The sequence below is a fragment of the Typopeltis vanoorti genome, chromosome 12 (assembly GCF_054136105.1).
Source record: "Typopeltis vanoorti isolate ZY-2024b chromosome 12, IOZ_Tvanoo_1.0, whole genome shotgun sequence".
NCBI classification, from domain to species: Eukaryota; Metazoa; Arthropoda; class Arachnida; order Uropygi; family Thelyphonidae; genus Typopeltis; species Typopeltis vanoorti.
Genome location: NC_143560.1, coordinates 105,667,751 through 105,681,012, shown reverse-complemented (window position 1 = coordinate 105,681,012; position 13,262 = coordinate 105,667,751). Strand labels below are relative to the sequence as shown.

The 13,262-nt window shown below is 34.9% G+C and overlaps 1 protein-coding gene across 1 annotated transcript in view; it reads left to right on the top strand.

Moving 5' to 3' along the window:
* LOC150101107 (laminin subunit alpha lam-3-like) overlaps positions 1–13,262 on the top strand; it is a 789,889-nt gene that overhangs the window by 570,372 nt on the left and 206,255 nt on the right. Inside the window, exons 42-43 of the mRNA XM_090402236.1 lie at positions 4,708–4,846; positions 10,229–10,337. Of these exons, the coding sequence (XP_090258362.1) occupies positions 4,708–4,846; positions 10,229–10,337 (248 nt within the window). The remainder of the gene's footprint in view (positions 1–4,707; positions 4,847–10,228; positions 10,338–13,262) is intronic.

The window sequence follows — 13,262 nt, the reverse complement described above, 5'->3', positions numbered from 1 at the left end:
AAATGACCTGAAAGAAAATATTCAGTTTTGCTGACGGTGCAAAATGGGTGTCAGTTTAATGTGGAGAAATGTAAAGTTATGCATTTTGGGATAAATAGATTACAAGCCGTGTATCACATTGATTACACTATACTCCAGGAAATAGATGAAGCTAGAGATTTAAGGGTGGTGGTATATAGAGAGTTAAAGTTTAGAGGACATATTGCTAAGGTTGCTATGGGCTACATTGGCTACTGAACATGTATTATATATATAATGAACTCAAGATGTATTACTTGAGCACAGTAATACATCTGTATTACTGTGCTCAAGTCTGGTCCCCTGGGTTTTAGGGGGGGATGAAAAAGCAGTGGATAGGATTTGGAGACAAGTGACCAAGATGGTGAGTGGCCTGTGGAATTCTCTATGAAAATAGATTGAAGGTGTGTAGATTGCAGAAGTTGGTTGTTAGGAGAAAAAGAAACATTTAAGTTGTTTAAAGGATTTTATATGATGGGGTCATCCCTGAAGTTGAATAAAGGGTGTGATTAGAAGGGATGACTAGATTTTTTGCTTGGAGGGTTGTGAATGAGTGGAATGGATTGCTAGAGTCAGTTGTGAGTGCTTTATCTATTAATGGGTTCAAGGAGTGGTATGATAGATTGGGTCTGGCACGATGAGTCTTCAGACTCCATAATGTACCTGCATAATAATAATAAATTACGTTGTTGTTGAAGAAAACACTGACAAGCAGGGATAGGTAAGTTATTGTTCCACTTTATAAGGCATTAATAAGACCACATCTGGACTACTGCACACAGTTCTGGTCACCTGCATTTCTTGGTGATTAAGAAATGGTGGAGAGGATCCAGAGGTGAGTTACAAAGATTGTTGCAGATCTGTGGAATGTTTCATGTGAAGAAAGGTTGAAGGTCTGTGGGCTACAAAAATTAGCTGATAGACGTAACAGAGGAGATATGATAGAGGCATATAAATTATTAAAGGGTTTTTATAGGATTGATACTGATGACTTTTTTAAGACCAGTGCAGGAAGGGAGAGAATGAGGAGCCATCCCTGGAGATTGTGTATGAGTGGGATTAATAAAGGTGTTAGGACTGTATTTTTTGCTTGGAGGGTTGCGAATGTGTGGAATGCATTGCCAGAGATGGTTGTGAATGCTTTGTCTGTTAATAAATTTAAGGAGAAATACTATAGGTATTGTGTGAATAATGGTTAGTGTGTCAATGTAGGGTCTCTCGCGATGAGTCTTATGACTCCATGGAGACACCATTATAATAATAATAACTTATAGGATACTATAATTACATCTGCTAGGGTAATAAATCTTCCAAATTCATAAAGAATCCCACTAAATAGAGCTAAATGCCAGTAAATTGTTCAGAGATATTATTGAATGGCTTTTGAGTAACAATAAAGATGCAAATTATAAAGAATTAGTTGATTAACTAATAAAAAAAATACCACAAGGTGAGAACTAAGAAGGGAAGCAGAAAGAAATAGAGAAGATTGGCTTAAAAAACAATGTGAAGAAATGGAAAATTGTGAGAGAGTGGAAAGATATGATCTTTTGTACGAAGAAGCATGAATCTCAAAAGAAATGGAATTAGAGTTAGAGGCTGGAGTCTTGACAAGTAACAGACTGATTTGGAGGAAAATTGTAGATAGGAAGTTAGTAATGATGTAATTTTTTCATGTAGTACTGTCATATCCTGTACACCCCTTGAGGATACATGGCAGGAATTTGATGATGATGATGGCATAGAAAATAAGAATGGGAAAATCATAACTGAAGAAGATCTATATGACAAGGAAAATAAATAGACCAAATGAGTTGCCATTAGAAGATATAAAGAAGGTAAATGAAGATGATCTAGGCCCAGAGATTTTGAAGACAAAAGTAGAAATGGCCATTAAAGAACTAAAATGTGGAAAGGCAGAAAGATAGATGAAATACCTGCAGAATTCCTGAAACAACTTCAGAAGAAAAGAAATGAAGAAATAACCAAAATAATAAATTTAATTTATAACAAAGAAGAATTAACAAAAGATTTTGACCTTAATATTTATACCTATACCAAAGAAAAGTAATGCAGTGAACTGCAATTTAGAACAATAAGCCTCATTTCCCATACATCAAAAATACTTTCTAACATGGAGCATTGCATCTAAGATGGAAGAATTTCGGAAAGGTAGGGGAACAAGAGATGCAATTGGACTGTTAAGAATAATAAGTGAAAGAAGTCTGGAAGTAAATAAAGAAGTTAATATCTGGTATATAGATTTTGAAAAAGCTTTTGACTTTGTAAAATGGGATAAGAGGTGGAAGTAATGGAAAAGATTGGAAAGACATGTGGTACAACAGAACTAGGTATCATTCTAAGAGGAGTAAGATAAGGCTGTTCTCTGTCACCAATTTTGTTTAACATGTATTCCGAAGCAATGCTAAAAGAAGCACTGGAGAATTCAGAAGAAGGAATAAAGACTGGAGGTAGACAGATATTTGCAATACAATATGCAGATGACAAGGCATTTTATCAAATACTGAAACAGGACTACAACATTTGTTGAACAGATTACTGGAGTCCTGTATCAATTATGGAATGAAAATTAACACAAGGAAAACAATGGTAATGAAAATAGCAAGGAAAGAGGCAAATATGGATATCAGAATAAATGGGGAAAAATTGAATCAAGTAAAGACATTTAAATATCTAGGAAGTGTGATTAGCAGTGATGGAAGATGTAAAAGTGACAAAAGCAAGAATAGCGATGGGAAGATATGCCTTTAATCGAAAATGGAATTTATTCAGAAGTAAAATGGACAGAAACCTAAAGAAAAGACTAATAAAATGTTGTATGGAGTGTTGCTCTCTATGCAGCTGAAACTTGGACATTGAAGAAGGATGCCATCGAAGGAAGAGTAAGGAAAACAATGCTAGATGACATGCTGAATGGAGACAGGTACACAACCTTGAAAGAGAAGGCTCAGAACAGAAGAGAGTGGAAGGAAAGTTTTTGCTTCTAAGAGAAGAACCTGCTCATTTGCAGAATACTTAAGAAGAAGAGAACTAGGATATCACTGACTATTTACTTCCTTCATAAGGTAAGTCAAGCATGATAAACAGCTTCACCAAGGAAACTGGAATATTAATATGATGGAAGAGTATTAAACACTCTTCACCAACCAGGTCACCATGGTTAGCTGAGTAGTTAATGTGCCTGCTCTCCAACCAACAAGCTTTCAGTTTGAATCCCACCAAAAGCATGGATGGATGTAATTGTCCTTAGGTGGAAGTTACCACATCACTTACTGGAGTGGGTTGAAAAAGTTCATGGCTGTAATCTAGAACAAGGTTTTGGGATGATATAAAAAGAATAAATAAAAATTCTATATTCCCCCCATTGTACTAATGTGCTAAAAATTTACAACCCTGTGGATGAAAGTCACATAACAGTAAAAGATTTATTGAAATTAGGCAGCAAATATTTTATAGTGCATCATCAGTGTGGAATAAACGGGCAATTTTATTGAGGCAGAATGCAAGGTAAGTCCACCAATCTGACAAATGCCATGATCTAGAAGGATAACATCCAATAGTTTTCAGTTACTTATGTCAGTACTGTTATTTTTAGTATGACATATTGTTTGCTTAATTTAAATAAATCTTTTGCTCTGTTTCATACTATATCGGTATATCATGTTCCATGAAGGGTATGATATAGTATGGCAAATTGCATTGGTATTTTTCAAAACAAGACAGACTGAGATGCTTATTCGCACTTTTAAATTTGTGTGTATTTTTAACAGTTGAAAATGATATTTAAAATATTGTAAAATATGTAGGTACTTGGATTTGGGCTATTTATATTCATTGTACAAAATACAGTAAATTTTTTATCCTAATTAACAGGGTTTTTTTATTTAAATATAAAGAACTAAAAAGCTTCATTTCGGCGATATAAACAATATTAAAATTAAGGGGATATCAAATCCCACATTGTTTTAAAACCGAATAAGAAACTCAAAGATCGGAATCAGAGAGTTTCATGCCGATATAGAAAACTATAAAGTATCGGCGACACTAGCGTTAGCAAATACAAGTGACCCTAGTACGTAGTACAATACCGGACAACTCGTAGCAAAGGTGGTGAAGCTCTGATCGCTATTCTTAGGTATTTTCCATAATGTAAAAACACATTTCCTAGGAAATGTATGCTGTTATTACATTATGGTGGAAGGTCACTACCCAGATCGGTTTCAGCCTTTTTTAAGGCTTCATCAGTGAGTAGCTAGACCGAATACCAAAAGTGTATAGCGAAAAGAACTTATATACTTTGCTGTACAAGTTTCCAGACAGGTGCAACCATTCGGTTTTAAAACAATGTGGGATTTAATATCTCCTTAATTTTAATAGGATTTTTTAATTAAAAAATAAAAAAAAATAATAAAATTTTTTTTTATAACAAACAGTACTTAGTCAAGCTTATTTTTGGAATATCAAAACTGCTCTGTTTTGATCTTAATTCCCAAAATCCTTGTTGATTGATATAATTAAAAGTTTACTGTGTATTTTTATTTTTTTACTACTCTTACTTGCCCGAAAAATGTTCTTTTTAAATTTAATATTTTCAAGTTTACTGTGTATATTTATTTTAATATATACTTTATGTTTACATAAATAGTAACAAGTTTTTCTTTGATTTAGTCTCTTCAATGCAACACGAGAAGTTTCAGAATTCCCTCTGAAAGCTGCAGGCGCTTATCAATCAATTATTGATGCACTTGCTGCAGCCGAAGAGGCTGCCAATAGAGCAGATGCTGCTGCTGAGGTTGCATATAATAAGGTGAATGTTTGTGTACTAAAATTTAAAATATTTTCATATATTCCAGCTTAGGTTACTGAATCAGTAAAGTTGATCACTTGGCCACTATTTAACTTTAAATTCATATATCATAATGAAGGAATGAATATTTCTAAAATTTCCTCTATATTAGCTTATTATTAAATAGACCACTCCAAGGAGTCCTAGTCACCTTGAGATTGATACATAATACATATCTCCCCTTGAATGCATTTACTACAGATGCATTCACAACACTTTACATTGATCTATTCCACAAACTCACCACACACCATGATAAGAACCTGAACCTCATATGCTTCCTAACTATACCCTTTGTTATCTTCTAGAGATTACATTGAATTCTACCTCCACTTACCATCTCACTTGTATCTATACTGTAAGGTCTCCTTAACAATTGGATGTTTCTTTTCTCTTCTCCATCTATTCCTCAAACTCTGAAAACCACATTTCCCTCAGTCTCTCCTCATATGCAATTCCATAGGCCTGTTATCATCTTGGTACCCATTGCTGGGTCTTTTCCAGCAATGGGTACCAAGATGATAAAAGTTCTCCCTATCTTATCGAAACCTGAGTAACCATATCTCACACATTTACATTTACTGTATATCACAAGTTAGCAATCTGCACTATAGAGATATCTTCAGGACTGCTGTTATCTGATGTGATGTAATTACCTTAGCAGCATGGCTCCTAAACTTTAACTCTCTGTTGAATATAACCCTCAAGTCCTCTAGCTTCCTTTGCTACTTGCAGGAAATTTCCATTAATATAATACTCTGGCTGCAGTGCTCTCCATGCAAAGTGCATAACTGTGCAGTTGTCAACATTCAACTGATATTCATTGTCATGTGCCCATATAACCAGTCTGTTCAAGTCAATCTGCAGAGATTCTGTATCAGTTGCATCCCTTTTTACCCTTCAGGTCATCCTACGTGTTATTAATATACAAGTTAACCAAGCCTCTATAGCTCAGTATAGAGGTAAAGCCAATCCTCTTGGAAAGATGTAGGTTCCAGTCCTGTCTAGAAAGCGAAGAAGCTTTGTAAGGGCCTTTCAACTGAAGGTGAGTCTCATACAAAGGTGGCAGGGTTTTTCCTCTGGGAAACTCAGGGTTTTTTATCCCACAAGACAAACCAGAAAATATTGATAGAACACATAGCAAAATATGTAGATAGAATTCACATCTCTATAGGAGCATTAATTAGATTTCTACAATGGCAAGTTACTTGGCTGCAATAGTACCCAAACTTAACTCAGTATCCTAAATCACTTTCTAATATTTGTCAGTCAGCCATTCTCCTATCCATGTCACTAGTGTCCACTCTCTTACCAACAGGTTGCAGGTTTGAATCCACCATGGGTATGGATGTTTGTGATTGTCTTGTGAGACTATTGTCATTGCTCAGTGTGAGACCACCACCCATTGGTCTCTCACTAAATTAATAAAAAAAATTTTTAAAAATCCTTAGCCCACCCATATGAGGAATTATAGGTTTACAATAACCTTTCATGGGAGGGAGCCACACATAAAAACGAATAAATAGTCTTAAAATACCCATCCCTTTAAAGAGCTTGTATAACAGCCTTGCATGTGGAATCCAGTTCAGTGTCTTGGCAAAATCCAGGAGTATCATGATATCTCCATTTCTATTATCCTTGTCTGCTTTCACAGAGTGACAGCAGACTTGGATGCAAGCAGATTATTAAGGAATATGAGCAGATTACTAAAAGCAAGATCTATCTTTAACAAAACCATGCTGCCTTTTATAGAGGATCATAGCGCTGTCTGCTCAAATTTGGATGCGATTCCTAAGCAGCTTTTCCAATACATTGATAACCAAAACAGATGCAGATTGGTGTAATAATTCATTGCATTACTAGAATAATGGAATTATCTTGCTCTCTTTCTACTGATTCGAAGAATTATACATGTATTGAGACTTAAGTTGAACACCCAGGTTAGGGGCATTGCACTCTCTTATTGTACATTCCCTTTAGTTGTGTTGATATCCCATCCAGCCCAGCTGCTGTGTTTAAATCAAACTCTTGCAATAGCTTTAATACTCCTAACTCACCCACCTTTACTCTTTCATCTAGCTCCCCCCCCCCCCTCCTTAATTGCATGCACTTGACATCCAGAGTGCTAATGTGCCTATCCTAGAATGTATATCTTGCTGAACACTTAACACCTCACATTATAGCTTTAGAAATTATTAGTTGTATAAAACAAAATGATGTTGGAAAAAAATTTTGTTTCAACAAATTTTTTTTATGAAAAAACCAAGCTTCTAGAATATAAACTGTGCCATCTTAGTAGGAAAAGAGGTAAAACTAGCAGAAAATTACTTCAAGTTGAAGACTAAAACAGGTGGGATTCTTTTAAATAATAATAAGAATAATTCACACAATAGAGATCAGAGAAGGGAAAGACCAACTGGAGCAGTCAGCTATTCATAAAAATTACATTTTTAAACAGGAATTGGTTTAAAGGAGTGATACAGACATATTTCAAACTGCATATAGAACAATTACTCATTTGTGCCTGTGGTTTCAATGAAAGATTCTAAAATACCCATAAAAATACCAAGTAGAGAAATTTTGGATAGTAATAGGAGCTGACACATACTAAAAGGAACAGATGATTCTTGTTGGACTAATGAATCACAGTGCGATATGAATTTTGGACATTCAGAAATGTTATGGCAGTTTGGAGAAAAGTGCAGGGCTGATAGTTTTCTATCCTGGCAATAAGTACTAACCTATTATCTGGGTAGAAAAGTCTTGGTGATCATGTCACAAGATCATAGTGTATGTGGTCTATCCACTAGAATTTATGTTTTTATGTTGGAATACAATCTTACCATTCAGAATGTGGAATAGTCATTAATAACACTGCATTCCAACAAAAAATCATCCAAAAATTCAGATGGAAAGATTACATACACACAAACCAAGAAGTCTTGTTGATTGTGTTAATGGGGAGGGGTCTTCAGCTTCGTCTGAATATGAGTGTGTACAGTGGATATGAAATGGGAACTGAGCCTAATGTTGGGCAGGATAAAAATCATTATCACATTGAAAAGAAAAACGTGTCTAACTTTCAATAATAAAGTTGAACAAATCTCAAATATGTGAACTGTGTACTCACATATTAAAAAAAAAAAGAAATAAGAAATATTACTGTAGGAAAAAACAAAAGGTCTTTAAAAAAAAAAAATCAAACATTAGAGGTTGGTGCTTATTGACCCACAAAGGGAGCATGCTAATCTCAGATTTGTATGAAAAACTTTATTACATGGTGCCCACCCAGAAAGTATGTAATAAAATAGTTGTCTATAAGGATATGAAAATCAGAACTCTATAAATGGCCAGGAAGTTGAGGAAAAAGTCCATCGAAAGAAAAAGAAAACATATGGAAAGTTCCTGACTAATAAGTCAATGTATGCCCTTATAGAATATAGAGGGAGGCAACATATACACAAAACTTCCCATAAAGCTTTTGTGTAGAGGGAGGGAGGCAACATATACACAAAACTTCCCATAAAGCTTTTGTGTAAAAGTTGCTAAACAAAATTCATGGAGAGATTTTGGAAAAAAAATCTCAGAATTGGTGGAAAAAGTACAGTTAAAGAGATGAAATAGGCATAAAAATCCAGAATTTCCAAATATCCAGAATATCCTTCTGGATATTTGGAATAATTATCCTGACAAATTATTACATTAAGTAGGCATCAGCAGGATTCTGATGATAGGGAAATATCCAGGAGGAATGCAGTCATGAACATATTTCAGTATTAGAGGTTAAAAAAAAAGTAATCGGAAATCTAAAATGTAGAAAGGCAACTGGAGAAATATTAGACTTGAAATACTTCAGTATAGAAATGTAGAAAGGCAACTGGAGTAAATATTAGACTTGAAATACTTCAGTATAGATGTATAAGTTTTACATGGTTGCACTGCTTATCAGAAGGCTTGGCCTGAAGATTTAATCCCAAATGACTGTAGCAAAACTTGCATTGCTCCAATTTATAAAAAGGGAGGGATATCAGAATTATATGAGAGAACTACCTAGCGAGGCATTCGAGGAAAACATTATACAACATGTTTAAGTTAAGGGATATACATCCCATATTGTTTCTCAGCCGAATAAGAAACTCAAAAGAGTTTCATGCCGAATATAGAAATTATATAAAGTTCGGCGTATCTTGTCAGCCATTGTTTGGCTTAAACTCAGATTATTCTTCACTACTTATCCCAATATTAATTTTCTCAAGAATATGTTGTATAATTTACTAAATATATGAAGAGCCAAAGGCTTCAATTCGGCAACATAACTTGTCGAAAACTCTTTTGATGAAACTCTTTTGAGTTTCTTATTCGGCTGAGAAACAATATGGGATGTAATATCCCTTAACTTAAACAAGTTATATGTCGCTTTGGCTCTTCATATATTTAGTAATTTATTAGGACACCACTTGGCAATTCTCATAGAAGGGATGCAAGTTCTGTTCGCTACAAACTTGGTATTAATTAGGTCTACCTACTCACTGATGAGACCTCAATGAAGGTTGAAACCGGTCTGGGTAGTGACCTTCTCTCATAATGTAGAACAGTAATATAGCTCCTAGGAGCTAAGTTCACATTATGGGTAAATATCAAGAATAGTGATTGGAGCTTGCTCCACCTTTGCTACGAGTTGCCTCAGCTTGCACTACCTTAAGGGTCAGTTGCTGCTATCCAGGTATTTGCTTACGCTTGGAATCGCCAAACTTTATATAATTTCTATATTCAGTATGAAACAATATGGGATGTAATATCCCTTAACTTAAGCAAGTTGTATGTCACTGAATTGAAGCCTTTGGCTCTTCATATATTTAGTAAATTATACAACATATTCTTGAGAAAATTAATATTGGGATAAGTAGTGAAGAATAATCTGAGTTTAAGCCAAACAATGGCTGACAAGATCATGTATTTATTTATTTATTTTACTTTATGACAAATATCCATAAAATTGGGATTATTAGTGTCTCTGTTTTGTTTATCTTGAGAACTGCATGATAATATCATTTTTAGAGTTACACAAAGACATACTTGAAAAACCTAACAGCCCATTTCAGGTGTTTTTTTTGCGAGTTATTTTCTCAAAATCTCTCTCATTTTGAAATCTTTATATATTTTAAAATATCGAATAAATAATTTAAATGATTCATAAATTTTGCAAATGTTTGTTTCAACATCATTTCAAAAAACACAACAATCTAGTAACCTGAGATATAAATGGATTGCAGAGTTTCATTGCAAAATTTGTCATCATAAAATGGTTTCATTTTGAAATAATATTAGCACATTTCCATTCAGGCTTATCCAGGAACAGATGGTGCATTGACAAAATTAGCAAAAAATGCCAAAGAACGTAGTCTGCAACTATTAGCTTTAGCAAGACGACTAAGAGATGAAGAAGTTCCAGGTATGTCGCAAATACAGAAATAGTAATAATTACATATTAACATGTAAGTTGTCAGGCGTATAAACAACAAAAGACTAGAACAATTAATTACACATATTAGATGTTATCAGAATTTCACAATTGGTACATACAAATAAGTAACCCAGAATAAAAACATTCATTCCAACATACATACAGTAATGAATGTAACGTTTTTATTCTGGGTTACTTATTTGTATGTACCAATTGTGAAGTTCTGATAACATCTAATATGTGTAGATAATTGTTTCTAGTCTTTTGTTGTGTTTAATTTTTTGCTAGTATGATACAGGTCTGACAACTTACAAAAACTTGTAGGGTTATAATTGTTTATTTTTATTAAACTCGTTATTTATCTTGAAATGTGGTCTCAATACTGGAAGCTTCCCACAAAATAATTAAATATTTCTAAAATTAATAAATTTATTTTTACTTTATTATCATCATCCAATTCCTGATATGTATCCTCAGGGAGTATACAGGGTACTTTATACAAGATAATCTTACATTATTAACTGTAATTGAAACGTTTTCTTCCAATTTAGTCTATTATCTGTCAGGACTCCAATATTATCAGATCTTTATCTTTCATTCTTTGACCTTCTGATATTATTTATCAGGCCTCCATGAAGTCAAAAGACCCATCATGGGAGATACCACTGTCACACACAGTTCATCATACTATGCCTTAAACACATTCACCATCTCTGCACTTGCCACATTCTCAGGCAGTGCATTCCAATTATCGACCACTTTCCATTGAAAAAGGGTGCCCTCCTTGCTTACATCCTCTTATACAACTTTCAAGGATGACTTCTTGTTCCCTCTACCTTCTCCCATTCTAAGTAAAGTTTCTTCCTTCTTAATCTGATAATAACCCCTTAGCAACTTATATGACTCAATCTTATCATACCCCCCCCCCTCTTCCTCCTATCCACCAACTTCTGCAAATTACATTTCCTCAAGCTATCTCTTCATATTCAACATTCTAGAAACCAGAAATCCCCTTACTTAATCATCTCTGGATCCCTTCCAATAGCTTTTCATCCTTTTGACAACCAGCTGACTAAATCTGTACAAAGTAATCCATGTGCAACCTGATCAAAGCCTTATATAGTGGAACCATAACATCCTTACTTGTCAATATCCTCTGCATCATGGCAATAATCTGCTGTGCCCCAGAAATTTGAAGCTCTTGTCCACAATCAGTCTCAGATCCCTCATGTCCTCATCAGAATGGTTCAAAGCTGATGGAATGCATTTGAATCAGTTTGGTATTTATTTAATTCATATGAGTTTCCTCCTCCCCCCATCCCTTACAATGGGTTTGAGCCCTCCTAATGAGGAATTAAGTACATATTTTATTCCCTGTGAACACACATGGATCTGCAGATCCATGTGTGTTCACAGGGAAGGTTTGCCTGTTCTGAGGGATGAAAAAACCCTATACCTCCATATGAGACTGGCTAACTCACCTTTAGCCAGAAGAGACCAGATAAAGGTTCCTCATGTCATGGATGGGAATCAAACCCATCAAAGGACTTCATCTGTACTGACTCAGCTATGGAGGCTCTAATGGATTTGGTGTTGATCATTTAGAGTGATTGTTTACTAAGAGTACACAGGGTTCATATGAAATTAGTACCCACTAAGAGTCAGAGAGAGTGAGAGAGAAGTTAAGAAGCAGGTTATGGGAGGACAGGAGGAGCAGGATGGATACAAAAGTGTGAAAGTGATTACAGCAGGGCAGAGTGATGCAGTGCACAATGATAGGGATGATAAGAATATAAATCGGAGTCAGATCAGGGAAACGGGAATGGTCAGAATGAAGAGAGAACTGCACTACAGCAGAAAGAGTAAAGAGTGATTGTGTTCATTGGATGGCCTCAAAGAGTGTAGAATTGTTATGCTGCTTGTATGTATGGAGTATCAGAAATAAAGGGGGTGAGTTTGTAGCATCGATCAAATCAGCATGCCCAAAAATAACTGGAATAAGTGAAACTTGGTTGGCAGAGGATGATATACTGTCAGGACTTAAAATGGTAGAATATAGAATTTTCTTAAAGGATAGGAAGATGAAGAGAGAGAGAGAGAGGGGGGGGTATTGTTAATGGTAGCAGAGGAATTGTGTCCTTCAATATGATTTAGACTTACAAACTTCTGAAAGGGTCATACAGGATTTCAGTTGATGGAATTTTTTATTTTATGGAGGTTGGGGAAAGGACAAGAGGGCTTCTTTGGAAGATGAGAATGAATGCCGCTAAAAAGGGGATGAGATCTAGATTTTTCTCTCATAGAGTGGTGCATGGAATGGATTGCCATTGAATCTTGTGTTTGCAAGCAGTGTGAATGAATTCAAGAACAAGTATGACAACTGGTAGTATGTGGTCTCCCTTAATGAGTTCCTGACACCCTGGAGGTCTCAAATAATAATATCATTTGCTATGGTTACTCTGCTACCGTAACTATCCACTAGTGTCAACCTGCCATAATTATTTTCCTTCTTGCTTGCCACATAGCAGAAAAATTCCTTTGGATTAGCTTTGACCTGACTGACCGATCTCCTCTCATATTCTACTTTTCTTTTTTAACCATACTTGTCACTTTTCTGGCCTGAAGTTTATATTCTTCATGCATGTGTTCAGTGAGTTTTTATTATCCCATGCAAATATTACACCAGATCATAGAGGTCAAATTCACATATTTTATACAGCACTTTTTCTGGGTTGTTATAAAGTTCACATTTAGAAATGTGAACTTGGAAAATAGTTTTTGCCTCCACACCTTGTCAAAAGCATTGCTAAAATCTATAAAAGCTGCAATGGTGGATTTGGTAGGTTTGGTCTGGAAGTTATCTTGAATTGGCTGGGTTAAATAGAAAAGTTGATCAGTTGTTAAGTGATTTCT